General features: G+C 49.4%; 1 protein-coding gene across 3 annotated transcripts in view; it reads right to left on the reverse strand.

The window, feature by feature from the left end:
• Window positions 1-6: 6 nt before the first annotated feature.
• PIEZO1 (piezo type mechanosensitive ion channel component 1 (Er blood group)) overlaps window positions 7-22,667 on the reverse strand; it is a 240,675-nt gene continuing 218,014 nt past the window's right edge. For all 3 annotated transcript variants that reach the window (XM_075325894.1, XM_075325893.1, XM_075325892.1), the window contains exons 34-51: window positions 20,954-21,126; window positions 17,607-17,743; window positions 17,324-17,530; window positions 16,986-17,244; window positions 16,714-16,902; window positions 15,142-15,310; window positions 14,842-14,947; window positions 14,331-14,478; window positions 14,034-14,248; window positions 13,798-13,956; window positions 13,330-13,477; window positions 4,366-4,554; window positions 4,156-4,248; window positions 3,902-4,074; window positions 2,953-3,075; window positions 2,783-2,862; window positions 2,155-2,350; window positions 7-919 (exon numbers count right to left, since the gene is read on the reverse strand). In XM_075325894.1, coding sequence (XP_075182009.1) covers window positions 670-919; window positions 2,155-2,350; window positions 2,783-2,862; window positions 2,953-3,075; window positions 3,902-4,074; window positions 4,156-4,248; window positions 4,366-4,554; window positions 13,330-13,477; window positions 13,798-13,956; window positions 14,034-14,248; window positions 14,331-14,478; window positions 14,842-14,947; window positions 15,142-15,310; window positions 16,714-16,902; window positions 16,986-17,244; window positions 17,324-17,530; window positions 17,607-17,743; window positions 20,954-21,126 — 3,014 coding nt within the window. In that variant the 3' untranslated portion in view covers window positions 7-669. The remainder of the gene's footprint in view (window positions 920-2,154; window positions 2,351-2,782; window positions 2,863-2,952; window positions 3,076-3,901; window positions 4,075-4,155; window positions 4,249-4,365; window positions 4,555-13,329; window positions 13,478-13,797; window positions 13,957-14,033; window positions 14,249-14,330; window positions 14,479-14,841; window positions 14,948-15,141; window positions 15,311-16,713; window positions 16,903-16,985; window positions 17,245-17,323; window positions 17,531-17,606; window positions 17,744-20,953; window positions 21,127-22,667) is intronic.

Here is a 22,667-nt window from a genome sequence, read left to right on the forward strand (position 1 = left end):
ACCGGGCGCCCGGGTGAGGTCCTGCCCCGCGGTATTGCTCCTCGGAGGGTCCCCTTTGGTGTACAGTATTGATGTGAGGCACAGACTGGTCCCCTCCGAGCGTCAGGTAGTGTACGGCGGCAGCGGTTGCCCGCCCGGGCCTTCTCCGCAGTAAATAAAATAAGTTTTACAGTATATAAATAGCTCTTTATCACAAGTCATTCCAGAACTTTGGTCAGAAGTTCCAAATGATAACATTACATAAAAATCAGTCTTTAAAAAAAACTTCACCCCAGCAAGATCCTCTCTGTTCGGCACAGGATCTCCAAGTGTTAAGCAGCAATATGGGTCTAGTGATGACATCCAGGGCTGGTCGGAGATCTTCATTGGGCAGCATCACACTTAGGATTTCTGCCCTCTTGTGGCGACGGCAGGACACTGCGGCAGTGTTTGAGGTTCTGGGTTTAGGAAGACATGTTGACCTCGGCTTCTTGTTTGCCTTCCTTGCACTGGACAGATAGTGTCGACTTTCTGCGCTCAGTCACAAATAGTTTTCCTTCCGGAGAGCAGACGGCACTGCTCCTCCTCTTCCTCCTCCTCCTCCTACTCCTTCATGTCACGTTCCTCTTCATTCAGGTACATCCAGCATTCACGTCTCGCACACACCTCGCGGCTCAGGGTCACCATACTTTAGTCCTTCTCTATTGTCCACTTAATCATGGTCTCCGGTGAGCGGTATAAGAAGATCAGCTTGGCGTATAGCTCCTCTTCCAGCTCCAGCTCTCCGCGCTCCCGCACCACGTAGATGTCCTGACAAAGCTTCAGGATCTTGTCTACACAAGGAAGCTCCTCAAACATGATGGAGTGGGAGATCTCACTGAAGAAACCGCGCACAAACTTCCCGATAACCAGGACGATCGAAACGTACAGGCCCATAATTCTGCGGAAGACAAAAAGGCAAGTTAGTTATACTATAGCTTAAAAATGGGCAGTAAACGAATCTGTCCTCAATATGTAGAATAGAGGTCCCTCTCCTGCTGCCAACACAGCCATACAAGAAGTAATAGGAAGTGCCTTCAGGTTTCTTCTTAACAGACAAGTGTGAACAGGTGCAAACTAAACATGAAAAACTAAGAAACAGCTGCACTCTGAGATGCTAAGGTATACGGACATTGAATATAGGAGCTGCTAAGGAAATAAATTTAAAAATTGAGATGCATAGCATAGAAAAAAGGCAAGTTTCATGTGAGCCCAGCAGCCAGTGTCAAGGCGTATCTTGTATGCTGGGTCCTTATCTAGTGAAACAATGGCAGCATGATAGATGTTTTACTTCTAAACCAGAAGTGAGGTGACTAGTAATCGAGGTGGTTCCCTACCAGCATCTTCTTATTGTATACTCCTACTGTAAACCATGTTCATGACCAGGGAGCCTATCCACCTGTCATAATTCTGGTGACACGTTGACTTTATTTACTAACTTTCCACTACAGATTTTGCTGTAGAGCCAGCGACAAAAAAATAAAAAAAATCTGCACTTGGAATTCTAGCTAATTGCAATGTGGATTTGTCACAGATGTCCTCCCATTTTAATAGTTTACATTGGTAATACTTAAATCCCCCCCCCCCTCAAAAAAGTTTGGAATAACCATGGTCAAATGCAGCATATGCAAGGGAGAAAAATGGATCCATATATAGGTTAAAAATCCCGCCAATAAAAGAATAATCTGGAGCAACCATGGTCAAGCGTAGCATATGCAAAGGAGGAAAATGGATCTGTATATAGGTTAAAAATCCCCTTAAAAAAAGGAGTAATCTGGAGCAACCATGGTCAAACGCAGGATATGTGAAGAAAAATGGATCTATATACAGGTTAAAAATCCCCCTAAAAAAGGAGTAATCTGGAGCAACCATGGTCAAACGCAGCATATGTAAAGGAGGAAAATGGATCCATACATAGGTTAAAAATCCCCCCCAAAAAAAGAGGAAACTGGAGCAACGATGGTCAAACACAGCATATGCAAAGGAGGAAAATGGTTCCGTATAAGGTTAACCACCCCCCCCACCCCCCCCCCCCCCCCAAAAAAAAAATTAGGAATCTGGAACAACCATGGTCCATGGTTAGACGCAGAAAAGAAACGCCTGTGTGAATGAGGCCTTAGGTAGCATTGCACTCACCCATATCCAGCGAGGAAGCCCAGGCTCGGGGGGCTGACTTTGTCGTTAAATATAACCATTGGGAGGATGTTGCAGTCCCGCTTGCAGTCCTCCAGGTTGATCACCCACCACTCCACGAAGCTGCTGCTGAAATTCCCGTCACTTATTCGCTGACGATTCAGGTACACTGTAACATTCAGGTAACTTTCCTCCTCATCTGTGCAAAAAAGAAGAACGGGATTTACACATTTGTGGCCCCGATTCATTAACACTAGTGCTGCACCTTCACCAAGAGGAGGGCGCCTCTTTGAGAAATTGGTGCATTTTCCCACCTTGGGTCAACATCTGGATTAAAATGATTTCGGATCTACACCGGCTGCAAAAGGAGCCGTGTACTCAATATTGGTATTTTTTGTTTGAGCGTGAGGTGCGGGGGTCTCCTGAAATCTTTGCCGAGCAAAAAAAAAAAAAAAAAAGTCTCCAGTCATAAGAGAAATTAGTGCGGTTTCCTTGGGGCTTTTTGTTAGTTTTCTTATCGTCTTCTCATTAGTGACACAAAGACCCATATAAATGGAAAACGCTAAACTACGAAGGACGCTTTTCCAAATATGAGGGGAACAACACATTGCGGTGTCCAGAGTGCTCATACCTGGCTGCAGCTGTTTCACCGGATTGGCCTCTGGTCCATTGGGGGCTCGTATGTATTTTGGGAACAGATGAGGGACACAGCTGTGAAGAGAGGAGGGAGATTAACGCAAATGAACATTTTTCATTCCCTTCCGGTCAGTAGTAAAGGTGCAGAACGCTCTGCACACTTACACCGGGGTGACTCGGGTGCCTTCTAAGAGTTCGGCCAGCTGCATCCGCACCTCACTCCCCGGCTCCAGGTCCTTAGTGTGTTTTTCGGACGTGTGTTCAACAGTGCCCCCTTTTGCCAAATCCCTAAAAAAAAAAAAAAAAAATTTGCAATGGGTTTAAGTATTTGTGTGTGTAATATTCAATATTGCAGATCTAGCAAAGCTCTGAATGCTGAGCTATCTATAACTCCACCCACACCGCTGATTGGCAGCATTCTGTGTACACTGTATATTGACAAAAAGCTATTAATCAGTGCTGGGGGCGGGGTTACACAGCGGTAGAACTAGAAGGCATGAGACGCCTTCCTGAAGGGACAAAATTTAAGCAGCAACAGTATGCGTGCTGAGCTGTATATAACTCCACCCACACTACTTTCTGGTAGCATTCTGTGTACACTGTATATTGACAAAAAACTGCTAATCAGTGCTGGGGGTGGGGTTATACAGAGCAGCAGGACTAGGAGGCACGAGACACCTAGTCCAGCAGTGACAAAATTTAAGTAGAAACAATATGCATGTGGCGCTGTGTATATCTCCGCTCACACCATTGGTAGCATTCTGTGTACACTGTATATTGACAGAAAGTTGCTAAATCCATTCTGGAGGTGGGATTACACAGAGCAGCAGGACTAGGAGGCACAAGACATAGTCCTGAAGTGACAAAATTTAAGTAGAAACAATATGCATGCCGAGCTGTGTATGACCTGCCCACACCACTTATTGGCAGCATTCTGTGTACACTGTATATTGACAAAAAGCTGCTAATCAGTGCTGAGGGTGGGATTACACAGAGCAGGAGCACTAGAAGGCACAAAACACCAAGTCGTGCAATGACAAAATGTAAGCAGCAACTATATGCAAAGTGGAGTGTCATTACTGCATTACAGTACCCGGTCCAGGGACTGTCTTACCTCTGGAAGTCCCAGGTAAATCTAAGTGTAATGGCTGACGATCCATTCTCAAGCTCCTTCCTCATCTGCTCTCTGCTCGGAGGACTGATCCCCCATACGGAGCCGGAATTCCCTTCGATTTGTGCGGTGACAATGTCCTCGTAGCTGTACAGGGTAATGAACTGCATGGCAGTCTGAAACAAGACGGAAGAAGGCGACTCGTCTATAGCTCCAGAGCATAAAGACCCATGGATGTGTCCTGGCCAAACACTCACCGGCTGCCTATCAAACTCGCTGGTGAGCTTCTCGTATTCCTGAGGAGTGAAGGGCTGGATGGATTGTTGCTGAGCGCTCATGGTGAAGAGCGGCTGGAGGGAGAAATAGGAAATACAGTCACGTACGAGGGAATAAGGCGGCACGTGGAGAAGAAAGTTGTCGAAATTGCACCATACTGTGCACTACGTGTACCTGCCCTTTTCCCATACCTCGTATCCTCCCAGCTTGAAGGTCAAAGTCACATCAATCGGATGATTGACGACTCCCACAACCGAGCGCACCAAAGACATAAAGAGCAAAGGAAACCAAATGATACAGATGAGGAAGACGATGATCAGGCCGCCCATGCCGTACTTCACCATCTTCTTTTTCTTCTGGCCTTTAGGCTGTGGGTATTTCTGAAGAAAAAAAAAAAACAAAAAGAAGGGAATTTTGTTTACTTACCGTAAATTCCTTTTCTTCTAGCTCTAATTGGGAGACCCAGACAATTGGGGTGTATAGGCTATGCCTCCGGAGGCCGCACAAAGTACTACACTTAAAAGTGTTAGGCCCCTCCCCTTCTGCCAATACACCCCCCGTGCTCCCACGGGCTGCTCAGTTTTGGTGCAAAAGCAAGAAGGAGGAAAAAATAATTATAAACTGGTTTAAAGTAACTTCAATCCGAAGGAAACTCGGAGAACTGAAACCATTCAACATGAACAACATGTGTACACAAAAAAACAGGGGCGGGTGCTGGGTCTCCCAATTAGAGCTAGAAGAAAAGGAATTTACGGTAAGTAAACAAAATTCCCTTCTTCTTTTTCGCTCTATTGGGAGACCCAGACAATTGGGACGTCCAAAAGCAGTCCCTGGGTGGGTAAAATAATACCTCGTAAGAGAGCCGTAAAACGGCCCTTTCCTACAGGTGGGCAACCGCCGCCTGAAGGACTCGTCCACCTAGGCTGGCATCCGCCGCAGCATAGGTATGCACCTGATAGTGCTTCGTGAAAGTGTGCAGGCACGACCAAGTAGCCGCCTGACACACCTGTTGAGCCGCAGCCTGGTGCCTCAAAGCCCAGGACGCTCCCACGGCTCTGGTAGAATGGGCCTTCAGCCCTGAGGGAACCGGAAGCCCAGCCGAACGGTAAGCTTCGATAATTGGCTCCTTGATCCACCGAGCCAGGGTTGATTTGGAAGCCTGTGACCCTTTACGCTGGCCAGCGACAAGGACAAAGAGTGCATCCGAGCGGCGCAGGGGCGCCGTACGAGAAATGTAGAATCTGAGTGCTCTCACTAGATCTAACAAGTGCAAATCCTTTTCACATTGGTGAACTGGATGAGGATAAAAAGAGGGTAAGGAAATATCCTGATTGAGATGAAAGGGGGATACCACCTTAGGGAGAAACTCCGGAACCGGACGTAGAACCACCTTGTCCTGGTGAAAAACCAGAAAAGGGGCTTTGCACGACAACGCTGCTAGCTCAGACACTCTCCGAAGTGAAGTGACTGCTACTAGAAAAACCACTTTCTGCGAAAGGCGTGAGAGAGAAATATCTCTCATTGGCTCGAATGGTGGTTTCTGAAGAACCATCAGCACCCTGTTTAGATCCCAGGGTTCTAACGGCCGCTTGTAAGGTGGAACGATGTGACAAACTCCCTGCAGGAACGTGCGTACCTGTGGAAGTCTAGCTAGGCGCTTCTGGAAAAACACAGAGAGCGCTGAAACTTGTCCCTTAAGGGAACCGAGCGACAAACCCTTTTCCAGTCCAGATTGAAGGAAGGACAGAAAAGTAGGTAATGCAAATGGCCAGGGAGAAAAACCCTGAGCAGAGCACCACGACAGGAAAATTTTCCACGTCCTGTGATAAATCTTGGCGGACGTTGGTTTCCTAGCCTGTCTCATAGTGGCAATGACTTCTTGAGATAACCCTGAAGACGCTAGGATCCAGGACTCAATGGCCACACAGTCAGGTTGAGGGCCGCAGAATTCAGATGGAAAAACGGCCCTTAAGACAGCAAGTCTGGTCGGTCTGGTAGTGCCCACGGTTGGCCGACCGTGAGATGCCACAGATCCGGGTACCACGACCTCCTCGGCCAGTCTGGAGCGACGAGGATGGCGCGGCGGCAGTCGGCCCTGATCTTGCGTAACACTCTGGGCAACAGTGCCAGCGGAGGAAACACATAAGGGAGCTGAAACTGCGACCAATCCTGAACTAAGGCGTCTGCCGCCAGAGCTCTGGGATCTTGAGACCGTGCCATGAACGTTGGTACCTTGTTGTTGTGCCGGGACGCCATGAGGTCGACGTCCGGCACCCCCCAGCGGCAACAGATCTCCTGAAACACGTCCGGGTGAAGGGACCATTCCCCTGCGTCCATGCCCTGGCGACTGAGATAATCTGCTTCCCAGTTTTCCACGCCTGGGATGTGAACTGCGGATATGGTGGAGGCCGTGGCTTCCACCCACATCAAAATCCGCCGGACTTCCTGGAAGGCTTGTCGACTGCGTGTGCCGCCTTGGTGGTTGATGTATGCCACCGCTGTAGAATTGTCCGACTGAATTCGGATCTGCTTGCCTTCCAGCCACTGCTGGAACGCTTTCAGGGCAAGATACACTGCCCGAATTTCCAGAACATTGATCTGAAGCGAGGACTCTTGCCGGGTCCACGTACCCTGAGTCCTGTGGTGGAGAAAAAACCGCTCCCCACCCTGACAGACTTGCGTCCGTCGTGACTACTTCCCAGGATGGGGGTAGGAAGGATTTCCCCTTCGACAATGAAGTGGGAAGAAGCCACCACCGAAGGGAAGCTTTGGTCGCCTGAGAGAGGGAGACGGTCCTGTCGAGGGACGTCGGCTTCCTGTCCCATTTGCGTAGGATGTCCCATTGAAGAGGACGCAGGTGAAACTGCGCGAAAGGGACTGCTTCCATTGCTGCCACCATCTTCCCCAGGAAGTGCATGAGGCGCCTCAAGGGGTGTGACTGGCCTTGAAGGAGAGATTGTACCCCTGTCTGTAGTGACCGCTGCTTGATCAGCGGAAGCTTCACTATCGCTGAGAGGGTATGAAACTCCATGCCAAGGTATGTGAGCGATTGGGCCGGTGTCAGATTTGACCTTGGAAAATTGATGATCCACCCGAAACTCTGGAGAGTCTCCAGGGTAGCGTCGAGGCTGTGTTGGCATGCCTCTAGAGAGGGTGCCTTGATCAACAGATCGTCCAAGTACGGGATCACCGAGTGACCCTGAGAATGGAGGACCGCTACTACAGTAGCCATAACCTTGGTGAAAACCCGTGGGGCTGTTGCCAGGCCGAATGGCAGTGCCACGAACTGCAGGTGTTCGTTTCCTATGGCGAAGCGCAAGAAGCGCTGGTGCTCTGGGGCAATCGGAACGTGGAGATAAGCATCTTTGATATCGATCGATGCAAGGAAATCTCCTTGGGACATTGAGGCGATGACGGAGCGAAGGGATTCCATCCGGAACCGCCTGGTCTTTACGTGTTTGTTGAGAAGTTTCAGGTCTAGGACAGGACGGAAAGACCCGTCCTTCTTTGTCCGCTTGGGAAACCTGAAACGAAAGTTCTCCTGCTGAGAAGATGACTCCTCCGCCGGAGGGGCTGAGGGAGAAATATCCAGCAACTAATGGATGGACGCAATAAGATCGTTTACTATGGCGTCCCCGTCTGGAGTATTAAGATTGAGAGCGCTCTCAGGATCAGAATCCTGATCAGCTGTCTCCGCATCATCAACCAAAGATTCCCCCCGCTGAGACCCTAAACAATATGATGTCGAGGGAAATTCTAAGCGAGCCCGCTTAGTCAATCTGGGGCTGGGGTCTAAGTCAGAACCCTCAGACTGGGATGTAGGAGATACCCCGGGAGGACATTGTTGGTCCAACTGAGGGGGGCCCGGGAACAACGATTCAACAGGGTCCCGTTGCTGAGATACCGGCCTGGACTGCAAGGCTTCTAGTATCTTAGCCATAGTCTCAGAGAGTTTAGCAAACTCAGTCCCCGTCACCTGGACAGTGCCAACAGGTGGCTCCCCCTGGGCCCCTCTTAGCCTAGGCTCCGGCTGAAGAAGTGGCACAGGGGTCGAACACTGCACACAATGAGGGTCAGTGGAACCTGCCGGTAGTGGGGTCTTACAAGCGGCGCAGGCAGCATAATAAGCCTGTGTTTTGGCACCCCTGCCTTTTGTGGGCGCCATGCTATAGTTTTCCTTGAGTATATAGCCAGAATGCACTGTGCTCATACAGTGTAAAGTATATATGATACACAAATAATGTACCAATACCCTACAGCACCATGGGGCTAGCACCAACAGGTGCTGCTTACCAGCCGCCTAAAGCGGTTGTGAGGCCACCAGAGACCGTGTCTGGGTCTCCCAGGACTTGTCCCTCTTCTGCAGCGTCGGTGGAGCTGACAGTAATGGCTGCGGCGTCCTGACGAGATGAGGGAGCTGTGGGCGTGGCCGAGAGAGCGCGAACTGGTGCTCACACCGTGCACAGTGAGAGGGGTGGAGTATGTAAATCATACTCCAGCCCTCAGAGCTGCTCGCTCCGTGCAGCGTCCCGCCCTTCCCCCTGCCTGTCAGGGCTGAGGGCGGGAGAAAAGTAAACTAGGCCGCAAGGAAGCCGGGGACTCTAGTAATAAACGCGGCCGCCGTAAAAGCGCGGCCGGCGTGAAAGTCCCCGGCGAACTACAAGTCCCAGCCGCGCCGCAGTGTCCCATGGCAGCGGCGGTTAGTGCGGTAGCCCTTACATATAAACATACTCAGCGACGCTGAGTGTGTAATGGCACATATAGACCCGGTCAGCGCCGCGGTCCCCGGTGCACTAGCACACCCAGCAAAGCTGAGGTGATGCCGTGCGCGGTCCCCACAGGGATACAGAGTACCTCCAAGATGCAGGGCCATGTCCCTGAACGATACTCGGCTCCTATCCATCAGGCTCCACAGGAGTTGTGGATGAAGCACGGTCTCAGTGCCTGGAGACCGGTAAGATACCACTTCACCCAGAGCCCAGAGGGGGATGGGGAAGGAAAGCAGCATGTGGGCTCCAGCCTCCGTACCCGCAATGGATACCTCAACCTTAACAACACCGCCGACAAGAGTGGGGTGAGAAGGGAGCATGCTGGGGGCCCTATATGGGCCCACTTTTCTTCCATCCGACATAGTCAGCAGCTGCTGCTGACTAATCTGTGGAGCTGTGCTGTGCGTGTCTGACCTCCTTCGCACAAAGCAAAAAACTGAGCAGCCCGTGGGAGCACGGGGGGTGTATAGGCAGAAGGGGAGGGGCTTAACACTTTTAAGTGTAGTACTTTGTGCGGCCTCCGGAGGCATAGCCTATACACCCCAATTGTCTGGGTCTCCCAATAGAGCGAAAAAGAAAAGTATAATAAAGTTTGATGTGATCAATACAGACCTAAAAGAAAAAGCGAAGCAACTTTAAATCAATTCTAAGTAAAATAAATACTGTATTTTTCGGATTATAAAACGCACTTTTCCTCCCAAAAATTTGGGAGGAAAAAGGAGGGGTGCGTCTAAGAATCCGAATATAGCTTACCGGGGCTGGTGGAGAATGGTGACAGAAGGCAGGGGCAATGCTGCGGCACTGTGCAGCAGAGAAAACATCCCGGATTGTAGCTTACCGGGAGGTGGAGAATGGTGACAGAAGGCAGGAGCAATGCTGCGGCGCTGTGCAGCAGAAAGACCATCCAGGATTGTAGCTTACCAGGAATTTAGCATGGTGAAAGGAGGCAGGGACAATGCTGCGGGCGCTGCGAGTTGTGTGCTGCGGGCTGTGCACTGCTACGGGCTGAGAACAGTTAGGCATACAGACGTCCTGTGAAGACGTTTGCGGTGCAGTCTTCAAATAATGGCGCCTGGAGTCCTCGCATGCACAGATGGAGCGATCTGCTCAAGTCCTCATCTGCGCACATGCCGCCTCCAGCCCATTAATGTCCCGGCAGCGGAATTAAGGCAAATGGCGCCCGGAGGTGGCGCGTGCGCAGAGGAGATCTCAGCTTGTCAGTTAACTGATAACTCAGTCTGCACATGTGCCAAATCTGGGCACCAATTCTTTGAAGCCCGCACTGCCGACGTCTTTAGGATGTCCCCTGCTTCACTGCTTGCAGCACACAGTACAGCACCTGCAGCGCCTAGCCCGCAGCACACAGCCTGTAGTGCTCACAACCCGCAGCACACAGCCCGCAGCATCACTCCTGCCTCCTGTCACCATTCTTACCCCCCGGTAAGGCTAGGTTCACATTTCCGTTGTTTTGCATCAGTCACATGCATTGCTTAACGCTTGTTACTGATGCTTTGTACAACGGATGACAAGTATTGGAAGAGGAAGTGGATTCCGTTATAAAACAAGAGACAGAGAGATCGATCAGCTGATCGCTTTCATTAGCCGGCCGCCGGGTGATCAGCTGATCGCTTTCATTAGCCGGCCGCCGGGTGATCAGCTGATCGCTCTCATTAGCCGGCCGCCGGGTGATCAGCTGAACGCTCTCATTAGCCGGCCGCCGGGTGATCAGCTGAACGCTCTCATTAGCCGGACGCCGGGTGATCAGCTGAACGCTCTCATTAGCCAGCCGCCGGGTGATCAGCTGAACGCTCTCATTAGCCGGACGCCGGGTGATCAGCTGATTGCTCTCATTAGCCGGACGCCGGGTGATCAGCTGATCGCTCTCATTAGCCAGCCGCCGGGTGATCAGCTGAACGCTCTCATTAGCCGGACGCCGGGTGATCAGCTGATTGCTCTCATTAGCCGGACGCCGGGTGATCAGCTGAACGCTCTCATTAGCCAGCCGCCGGGTGATCAGCTGAACGCTCTCATTAGCCAGCCGCCGGGTGATCAGCTGATTGCTCTCATTAGCCGGACGCCGGGTGATCAGCTGAACGCTCTCATTAGCCGGCCGGCGGGTGATCAGCTGAACGCTCTCATTAGCCGGCCGCCGGGTGATCAGCTGATTGCTCTCATTAGCCGGACGCCGGGTGATCAGCTGATCGCTCTCATTAGCCGGCCGGTGGGTGATCAGCTGAACGCTCTCATTAGCCGGCTGCCGCGTGATCAGCTGATCGCTCTCATTAGCCGGCTGCCGGGTGATCAGCTGATCGCTCTCATTAGCCGGCTGCCGGGTGATCAGCTGATCGCTCTCATTAGCCGGCTGCCAGGTGATCAGCTGATCGCTCTCATTAGCCGGCCGCCGGGTGATCAGCTGATTGCTCTCATTAGCCAGCCGCCGGGTGATCAGCTGATCGCTCACAGAAGGTGGCTGCCGGGTGATCAGCTGATCGTTCGGCCGCCGAGAGAGAGCATGTGCAGCGAAATCAAAAGGATTCCGCTGCTCAAAAAAACTCTACATGCTGCGTTCCTGCCGCCCGACGGTCAGTGGTTCCACGCCTGATCAGTCGGGCGGAGGATGCAACGCAGCGTCATCAGTCACAATCCGACGCTCCTACAAGTATGTGGGAACAACGAAATCCGACAAACGGATTCAGTTGTTTACCAGAGCCGCGGATTGTGACTGATACAAAGTGACGGAAATGTGAACCTAGCCTAAGCTACAGTCATGGATGTTTTCTCTGCCTCAAAGCGCTGCCGAGCATCTGGGACACTCGCAGCACCGTCTGCAGCATTGCCCTGCTCCACGACTGCCCCTGCTTCCTATGACCCCCGCTCCACCAATAAGACACCACCGGATTAGAATACAGAGCCCATTTTTTTTCTCTAAATTTGGGGTGCGTCTTATATTCCAGTGCGTCTAATAAAACAAAATATGGTGAATCTACAAAAATCAGTCCAGATTCCAGATTACGACCGCGGCGCTGCTACTTTTTCATTTTTCCTTGACTTCTTTCATGGTTTACAAACCTCCTTGGTTTCAAAGAAATTAGATTAAGGAATGGAGTGACTTGATATATTCCAGTAAGGATCAGATACACGTTGGAGGATTTCTGAAGTCTACACTTGTAGATGGAAAGTCATGATTCAGCTGTCACTGAAACAATGAAACGGATTTTCCTCGGCTATAAAAAAGGGTGTGACTGCAAAGAGCAAAGCGAGTTCCCAGTTTTATTTTTTTTTTTCTTTAAAATGACCTCATGAGAGAAGAAAAAAAAAAAATATTCTTGCTGGGATAGACACCAGTCATTCCAAAATTCCTCTAGATACAGTGACTTTATTCCATGATCCGGGGCCATAAATACTCGGCAACCTGTAAATATTCGGTAGGGTCACGCATCAGTCTGCACTCAGGAATTCAAAAAATAATTATAGCCCTTCTGAGTAATGCAAGGGATGGAGGCCCATTGTGTGTGTGTATGTATGTGTGTATGTGCATGTATGTTTGGTAGAGGCCCTCTGCATCAGGAAGCCATTTTTGGTAAAGGACCCCTGCAACAAGAAGCCATTTTTGGTAAAGGACCCCTGCAACAAGAAGCCATTTTTGGTAGAGGACCCCTGCAACAAGAAGCCATGTTTGCTAGAGGCCCGCTGCAACAAGAAGCCATGTTTGGTAGAGGCCCTCTGAAACAAGAAGCCATGTTTGTTACAAGCGCTCTGCAACAAGAAGCCACATTTGGTAGAGGTCTTCTGCAACAAGAAGCCATGTTTTAGTAGAGGCCCTCTGCAACAAGATGCCATGGTTAGTAGAGGCCCTCTGCAACAAGATGCCATGTTTGGTAGAGGCTTTCTGCAACAAGAAGCCATGTTTGGTAGAGGCCTTCTGCAACAAGAAGCCATGTTTGGTAGAGGACCGCTGCAACAAGAAGCCATGTTTGGTAGAGGACCGCTGCAACAAGAAGCCATGTTTGGTAGAGGACCTCTGCAACAAGAAGCCATGTTTGGTAGAGGACCTCTGCAACAAGAAGCCATGTTTGGAAGAGGACCTCTGCAACAAGAAGCCATGTTTGGTAGAGGACCTCTGCAACAAGAAGCCATGTTTGGAAGAGGACCTCTGCAACAAGAAGCCATGTTTGGTAGAGGACCTCTGCAACAAGAAGCCATGTTTGGTAGAGGACCTCTGCAACAAGAAACCAGGTTTGGTACAGGACCTCTGCAACAAGAAGCCATGTTTGGTAGAGGCCCTCTGCAAAAAGAAGCCATGTTTGGTAGAGTCCCTCTGCTTTGAGGGTTTAGGAGGGTTTGCATGCGATGTGAGCATTCATGGACATGAATTTTCATCCCTACCTTTTCTGTTTCACGACTGCACTTTATTATAAAGATATTGGCATAAATGTCCTCCACGCACATCCAGTTGGATAAAGAGAGGGTAGTATCAGTCCAGACCCAGTCCATGACGGCCCGAAGCTCCACCAAGAAGGGAACTAGACGGAAACTGGAGGAAATCGAGATGTTAAAAGCATAGGCGGCAGCTAGAGAGGAGCAAATAAATGTGCAGGACCTTGGTAAGTAGTCCATGAAGAGCACTGCAGCCCATCTCCTACCTGGCAGCATCTCCGGCGCCTCTTCTGATTAGCTGGCACGTCATGCTGCACTGATGGTGCAACTAATCAAAAGAGACCCCGGAGATACCGTCAGGTAGGAGGATGTTGACAGGACTCCCATCCAGCAGCCATGGAGCATTGACCAGGGGCCTTGGAAGCTATTCGCACCAGATCAGTAGTCAGAAGATCTTACTCCTTAAAGAGGTCTTACCCCTGGAAGAGGAAAAGGTTTACGTGGTTGTACTTCTTGGTCAGGAAGTTGCCCAAAATGCGGGTTGGGTATCCACAGCGGATTTGGTAGGCAGACAGGGCAAAGTAGATACATTTTACAAAATACCACAATTGTGCCACGGTGTTCTGACTGAACATCCTGGAGAAGAGGGAAATAAGATGTCAGCAAAGGTCCTGGACCCCTCACGACTTGTGCTTTATATTGGGGTTCCTCACCTTTCAGTAACTGCTGGTAGGATGAAGAACATCCAGACATGGATACCAATGACCAGGATCACCTGGAAGATCAGCTTCCCAAGTACGGTCTTCCGAAGATACAGAGCTCGATCAATCACCATAGTGGAGAACTGGATGAGAAGCATCACAAGGAAGGCCTCAGGGACCTGATCATCTGAGAGTGACGAGGTGATGTCAGCAGCGGCCGAGTGTTTCTAGAAGGGAGAAGACATTGAGCTCCCTGTATAATGGTGACGTGGTCATAGATTTGGTAACTATACCCTGAGAGTCACTTACCCCAAATGCCCAGAATCCAAACACGATGATGACAAAGTCCACCACATCGGCGAGGAACATGAGAGCATAGACATCGGTGGCCGCTCGGTACTGTGTATGAAGGATGTCGTGGAAGAAAGCCTTCACGGGCTTGTACACTCCCTGCGCCCTGCAACAGGAACATGGTTACAATCAGATCAGGCTAGCTGGTAACCATGTTATGGATTAGCAGGATCCATCCACGTCCGTAATCTGTGCCTATGGTATGTGAGCCGTAATGTCACACCAGGCTGGCTAACCACAAGACGAACCATGGATGCTGTACGGCAAGAGGAGTCACTCATGGCTCCTGTTCAGCGGTCTCACATTACGGACGTGAACAATGGACTTGGTCACAAATCTAAATCTGATTGCGATGATATTTCAGATACTCCTAATCCTATAGTCTGCTATATTAGAACGGGTCATAAGAGGTAGATTCTCCGTCCCATCTTTAACGTACAAACCAACAACGTGCACACAAACCACTTACATCCGGATGAAAAAGTTCTCAACCTTCAGTCCAACCATCTTCATTCTCACGGCCGCTGGCTTCTTTTTCTTCTTTACCAAATCTTGCTGCTTTTCTGTTGTTGAATCTAGGACAATGGATATGATGTCATCGTAACCAGAATTCATACATTGCATTCAATTTGATAGAAATGTTATGGAAACCTCTTCATCTTATGGCCCCTATATGTATGGCCATGGAACCAGAAGTATCCATAGAAGGTCCTGTGGTCTGATGGCCATCAGCATCAGAACAATATATATATATGCACCCCAGACCCACCTTTGTCCATGTCACTTGTCTGTGACTCTCCTCTTTTCCGTCTTCGCAGGGAGCTGGTGCTTCCCTTGGGATCTGGCGCTTCAGAGATCTTGATTTCTGCCTCGCTCTCCTTTTCCTTCTGAGGTTTGTCTACAGATTCCAAATTCTCCCGATCCCACAATCCATAACTCTGGAAAATGAAGAGATTGGACATACATGTGAACACAGTAACGTAACTAGAGTTCGATGGGCCCCACATCCCTGTATATTGGTCAGATATGTGTATGTATACATTTAGCATTCTAAATTCTATAAAGACATAAGAGTTGTCCCCCCCCCCCCTCTCCCCCCCCATTATGTAGTAATGTCCCCCATCCTGGGCTCTTTCCTGGTAAATATGTCCCCCATCCTGGTATATATTCCCCCATCCTAGTAAATATGTCCCCACATCCTAGTATATACACTGTCCCCCCTCCTGGTATATACACTGTCCCCCTCCTGGTATATACACTTTCCCCCTCCTGGTACACATGTTCCTCTCCTGGGCCCCTCCTGGAATATACTGTCCCCCTCAGGTATATACTCTCCCCTTCCCAGGCCCCTCCTGGTATAAACTGTCCTCCTTTTGGTATATACTGTCACCCTCATGGTATCTTTGTTCCTCTTCTGGTCCCCTCATGGTATATTTGTTCCTCTCCTGGATCCCTCCTGGTATATATGTTCCTCTTCTGGTCCCCTCATGGTATATATGTTCCTCTTCTGGTCCCCTACTGGTATATATGTTCCTCTTCTGGTCCCCTCATGGTATATTTGTTCCTCTCCTGGTCCCCTCATGGTATATTTGTTCCTCTCCTGGATCCCTCCTGGTATATATGTTCCTCTTCTGGTCCCCTCATGGTATATATGTTCCGCTTCTGGTCCCCTACTGGTATACATGTTCCTCTTCTGGTCCCCTCATGGTATATTTGTTCCTCTCCTGGATCCCTCCTGGTATATATGTTCCTCTTCTGGTCCCCTCATGGTTTATATGTTCCTCTTCTGGTCCCCTACTGGTATATATGTTCCTCTTCTGGTCCCCTCATGGTATATTTGTTCCTCTCCTGGATCCCTCCTGGTATATATGTTTCTCTCCTGGGCCCCTCGTGGTATAGACTATACTCACCCACCCAGGCTCCCATGCCACATGGCTTCCTCCTCTACAGCCGGCGCACAGTGGCCGGGAGCTTTCATTGGTGGCTGTGCTATGACAACGCACTAAGTCATTGTCATGCGCTGCCTCAGTAACGGGGATGCCAATGTTAGCTGCCAACCGGCCACTGTTTGGCCGGCAACGCGTATCACAGTGCAGGGAACTGATGGGTCTCTGCACCGCGATGCATTTCAGCTTGATGTGCAGCCTTGGACGTACATCCAGCTGAAGCAGGGGCCTGGGCCAGAGGGGCCCCTGAACCCCCGGATCCCATTGTTCCACCGCTGTGTGTACATGACTAGTAAGTGTGAATATATTCTCTATGCCAAACATCACCTGCCAGGTTGAAGCCATGGGTGGGCTTTGTGGCATTTAATCAAACCCACCGGTGACATCCGTCTTACCATGAGTAGAGACCGATGGAAGAAAAGCGTCAGAAGCTGGATCAGATCATATTTGATGTAGGAATCGCTCTTCTCCAGGCCAAGGATGCGAGGCGGAAAGAACGGTTTCCCGTCATAACGCAGGAGAACTGTATCGGTATTCCACGGGAAGAAACCAAACTGACAGAGGTATTTAATCACCACCATGATCTGCAGAGGAAGAGTATGACAAAGGTTAGATCCATTGGATAAACGTCCGTGGTACATTTATACCACACAGCTCGATGACATACCTCTGTATAAATGATAGCGGTCATCCAAAAGCGCTTGCTTGGCCGGTGTATGGACAGCATGGCCCACAAGAAGACCAGGATGGGGAGGAAGAGCGAGATGAGCGACGCGCTCACCATGTTGTTCAGGATGATGATGAAGTAGCAGAGTAATTCAGAGTGAGCTGCCACCAAGTGGTAGAGGGCAAACAAAAACCTTAATGGTCGACTCTGAGACCTGAAGAAACGCTGCGAGTCCGAGAGTTCAGAGAACGTGAGCGGCCTGTCGCATGGAGAAATACAATACTGAGAACCCAAGAAAAAAGGTAATGGGGACTGCTGCATTATCCGTCGGCGGTTACCTGCAGAGCAGTAGTTCGCTGGCAGTACGGGAGCGTTTCGTTGGCTGGATTTCCAGGGAGCCCTTATCTGATGGACTCTCCTCCAAGTTGACGGCGGCCGACATCTGCTCCATACTGTTCGTCCGCGTGTTGTAGCCGGTACTTAGCGGAGTGATTATGTCTGTGCAGTCCGCCATGCTGCTGAGACCTTCCTCTTCCTCACACCCGCTAAGAAGAAGACGTCATCATGAGCACAGGGCCTATGTCTGCCATTTATACCCAACATCAATACTTCTACGCTTACCTGGAAGCCATGCTGGTCTGTGAATCCACGCCCTTATCGAACGACGTTCCAGCGGGCAGAGCGGACGCACCAGGTCCCTTCTTGTCCTTCTCAGTGTCCTGAAGGTTGGAGAGATCCTTTCGAGCGACATCCTCACCCTGCAATGTATTGTTACCCTTTAAGCTGAACAAAATGGATGCGTTAACCTTGTCTGGTACCATGGGGTCTAAATGACCCCATGCAGATTGGTACCACTAGTGATTTTCTTTTCATGGTGCCAGACAAGGGTATTCTCAAGAAACTTCAATTATGTCGATTTAGTAAAGGAATGTCAGCTGAATTATATTAAATTATGTCACTAGTCGAGAAGGGGGGACTGTGGGAACCTCTGGCGGTGACCTCAGGTGAGCTCTGTGACATCACCACTCACAGCTGCGGCTGTCAGTGTTTTCTGAAGCCACGAGTGGTCACATTTTCTAATGTGACTGTACACTGCGACCGCAGATGTAGCAGAGTCGGGATCATCGTGGGACTTCGTTTGGATTATGTTGGACGAGCAGGGGTGTTTTGGGGTTAATAAATTGGAGAAAGAGGGTGCTTATTTCTTTTCTTTTCTCTGTGTTTATTTCCTTTTACTTAGTGTTCGTAATGGTGCGGTCTCATAGACCTCTCTTCATTACTAACCTCGGGCTTGATGACAGCTGTGATTTTTTCAGAAATCACGGCTGTCATTAACCCTTTATATTACCCAGATTGCCACTGCACCAGGTCAATTGGCATAAGCTGGGTAAAGAGCTGCAATTGTTGCATCTAATGGATGCAACAATTCTGGGGCAGCTGCAGGCTGCCATTTTTTATTCTGGGGGAGGGACCAATAACCATGGGCCTCCCCAGCCTGAAAATACCAACAGCTGGAGGCTGGGCTTTATCATGACTGGGCATCAAAATTGAAGGCAACCGCACGCCAATTGCCACCGCACCAGTGCAATCGCGATCAGCCGGGTAGGGTGCCTGAATTGTCACATCTAATGGATATGACAATTCTAAGTGGCTGCAGGCTACTTTTTTTAGGCTGTGGGGGGCCAATAACCATAGGCCTCCCCAGCCTGAGAATACCAGCCCCCAGCTGTCAGCTTTATCATGGCTGGGTATCAAAACTGAGGGCGACCACATGCCATTTTTCTTTACATTATTTATTTAAATAATTTTTAAAAAGCCTTATGGGGTCCCTCATATTTTGATGCACAGTGAATACACCGTGCACAGCCGGGGGCTGCAGCCTGTAGCCGTATGCTTTATCTGCACTGGATATCAATATACGGGGGGCCGCGTGACTTTTTTTAACATTTACTTATGTTTACACTACACTCAAAAAGACCGCTACTGTGTGGGCAACATCCTGGCTGGTTATCAAAATTGGGGGGGGGAGAACCACACACTTTTTTTTTTTAATTATTTACTTGAATAGTTACAAAATGCCTCATGGGATCCATCATATTTTGATACACAGCCAAGATAATGCGCACAGTTGGGGGCTGCAACCTTTATCTGTGCTGGGTATCATAATATGGTGGGAACCTACGTCATTTGTCATTTTTTTTCAATTATTTATTTCTCCACTCCACGTCCCGCCTGTAACCGTATGCTTTATCTGTGCTGGGTATGGGGGAGGACCCTACATTTTTTTCAATTATTTATTTTTCCACTCCATGTCTCGGCCCAGAGGGCACCCAATCAGACGCCGGGACTCTGACTGCAACCAATCACAGACGAGGTCACAGAGGGTGGGCGGGAGAAGCAGTGAATATGTATGAGGGGTAATGAGAGGAACCAGAAGCAGTGTGATAGCCGCCTGGGAGAGTTGATAAGTACAACTTTCCTGTTTTAGGCTGTGTGCGCATTAGAAAATGGATTTTTCTTAAGAAAAATCCGGATCCTCTGAAAGATTACCGCCTCCTGTGATACCGTGTTCCATGTGGCTGTCTCCGGCGCGCTGCTACTTACGAGTCGGCTATGCAGTGCATAACTACATATGCATGAGCCGGCCTGGAAGCAGAAGACCAGCGTCCAGAGGCAGCCTTGCTGGAGAAGGTGAGTATAAGATCAGCGGTGACTTCAGTCAGCTGATGTGCAGTGACTGCTAGAGTCCTCCACCTGTCATTGCAAAGGACATGAGTGAAGTCACTGGTGATCCTGCGTGGCTCACTTCACTTGCCGCCTGACCCTCAAAGTAATCTATGGCGCTCACTGTGAGTGTCAGGTGTAGCAGAGCTGGAAGCGTCATGGGACATCATGTGGATTACATCAGACCTGGAGGGCTGTTATTGGTGGGGTTAATAAAGTGGTGAAAGAGGTTTTTTTTTGTCTTATTTCAAATAAAGGATTTTTGGGGTGTTTCTGTTTATTTACTTTCAGTTACAGTTTAGTGATGAGGGGGTGTCTCAGACGCCTGCCATCACTAAACTAGGACTTAGTGGCAGCTATGGGCTGCTGCCATTAACTCCTTATTACCCCGATTGCCACCAGATAAGGGTAGAGCCTGGAAAAGTCCTGTGATTGTCGCATCTAATGATTGTCGCTGCTGGCTGATATTTTTAGGCTGGGGGGCTCCCCAGCCTGAGAATACCAGCCCCCAGCTGTGAAGCTTTATCCTGGCTGGTTATCAAAATTGGGGGGAGCACATGACGTTTGTTTTTTAATAATTTATTTTACTGTGCGCTATAGACCCGCCCACCGGCGGCTGTGATTGGTTGCAGTCAGACAGCTGTCACTCAGCATGGGGGCGTTTCTGACTACAACCAATCACAGCCACCGGTGAGCCGGGAAGGCATGAATATGTTATGAGACTAATGAGCGGCCGGCTCTGGAAGATGAAAGAGCTGCCGCGGGAGCAGTGTGATCGGTAAGTATGAAGCGCTTGCTCCTACCCCTTTGCGCCAGATTGTGTTCTCCATAAACTTTATATGGGGAGCGAGCAGCATCTGGCCATATACCGGGGATCAATCCTCCACCGACCCAGAGTCAGCAGATGATTGATCTAGCAGCCCTCCAAACCGCAGGAACCTGCGGAAAAGAAGTGACATGCACATTAATTTCGCAACGGAAATTCCGCAGCAAAACCCGCAGGGACACAACAAACGCGGTGTGCGTACTGGGCCTAAATCTGTATTTGGCTTCCTTTTAAAAACTTTTCTTTTTTTTATCCGCATGGCCCAACCCGAACAGTAACATTGACTTCCCTGAGAATTTAGTGTTTGGGGTCCGTGTACGGGCACTAGGTGTCCGGTACAGACCCCAAACTTTGCAGTTCGGATTCGCCCATCACTGTACAGTACTTTTTTTGTTTTACAGCAGAATTTTTTTTTTACCTTGGACAACTTTTGGGTTAAAATGTATCTCTCTACCCACAGTACAGTGGACATGTCCACATACTGCTTTGTGAGAGTGCCCAGCCAGTTTATGAGGCCATCCAACATGGCAAGAAACAGGACCCAGAGGAACTTCAATACGTCCAGTATACGTTGTACCACGTTACTTCCACCTGGGGGAGACAAAAGAAAACAAAAATCAGAAGCGAGAACACAAAACGTGGAGCCAAAAACGCAGCAAAGCCTAATAAATCAACGCAACCCTCTATAACATTAGCTCCAAACAGTCATAAAACCGACACGTCATGCACAAAGCCGTCATTTCCTGCAATAAGAATTTGGGGAGAACTAATCCGGCAAATCTCCCCCTCCTGCGTTGGAGCCTATGGAGTCTTATAATCCTGCCTAAATTCGTGTTTAACCTCAGTAATATTTCAATATAATAAAAAGCATTAATGGAAGCGATTTGTGCGCCGATGACTTCATTTCTTGTATCTCTCTCCAAAGACGCGGTAGCAGAACAGGTCTTAAAAATTACAGAGTTTGGGGCAGAGACAAAGAAAACAGTAACGGCCTCAAGACTGCATTAAGCAGTTGTGGTCACGTGTTATTCGTGGCGTGTGATCATACGATCCGGAGGACGTGCTGACATCGTGGTGGGCGACTTATTTACGACCGAATCAGACAGGGTGGATTCCTTCAATTCGCTGCTTTGCGGAAGAATTGGTATTCTTGGCAAAGTCGAAGTAGAATCTTTAGTTATTATTTGGTGGGCTACGTATTGAAACGGGATATATAGAGGACATGTGGATTTCTAAAATACCTGCTACACCCCACCCCCTTGGATCTGGACCGCCTGCTGCAATTTGGCACAGCATGGTGGCAAGTAATGGGCTAGTGACTAAAGGAGCTGTACAATCAGCTGGAGAGGGAAAACCGATGCAGGTAGTAGGTTTTCCCAAAAATGAGTCAGTGTCTTATTTTTTTTCCCTAAAAAAACGCACTACGGCTTATTTTCGGGGTAGGGTTTATTTTGGGAGAAACACGGGTTGGGGTAAGTTTAACCCCCAAAAAAGGCAGACACCCCAGGAGAATCACACTTACCAGACCCCGGACATACGTATGTGTCACTCGCAGGTCCTCAGGGTGCACTCCCTGCAGGTTCTTATATTCACCACAGTGGTCCTTCCCTGCTTCCGGCCGACACACACACACACACAGACCGCACTGCTTCCAGGGACCTGGGACACTGAAAGTGAGGATGTGCAGTGCAGCGCATGGAAGACCTGCGGTGGAACACATCAATACATTCCACCGCAGATCCTTGATGTGTTCCACCACAGGTCCTCACGTTCCATAGCATCCCAGGTCACCGAAGTAGTACAGTATCACCGTGTGTGTGTTGCGTTCCACTGCAGGTCCCCGATGTGTTCCACCGCAGGTCCTCGCGTTCTATAGCGTCCCAGGTCACTAGAGTAGTACAGTATCACTGTGTGTGTGTATATATATATATATATATATATATATATATATATATATATATATATGTGTGTGTGTGTGTGTGTGTGTGTGTGTGTGTGTGTGTGTGTGTGTGTGTGTGTTGATGCGTTCCACCGCAGGTCCTCACGTTCCATAGCATCCCAGGTCACCGAAGTAGTACAGTATCACCGTGTGTGTGTTGATGCGTTCCACCGTAGGTCCTCATGTTCCATAG

This window comes from Anomaloglossus baeobatrachus, chromosome 10, assembly GCF_048569485.1.
Source record: "Anomaloglossus baeobatrachus isolate aAnoBae1 chromosome 10, aAnoBae1.hap1, whole genome shotgun sequence".
Lineage (NCBI taxonomy): Eukaryota > Metazoa > Chordata > Amphibia > Anura > Aromobatidae > Anomaloglossus > Anomaloglossus baeobatrachus.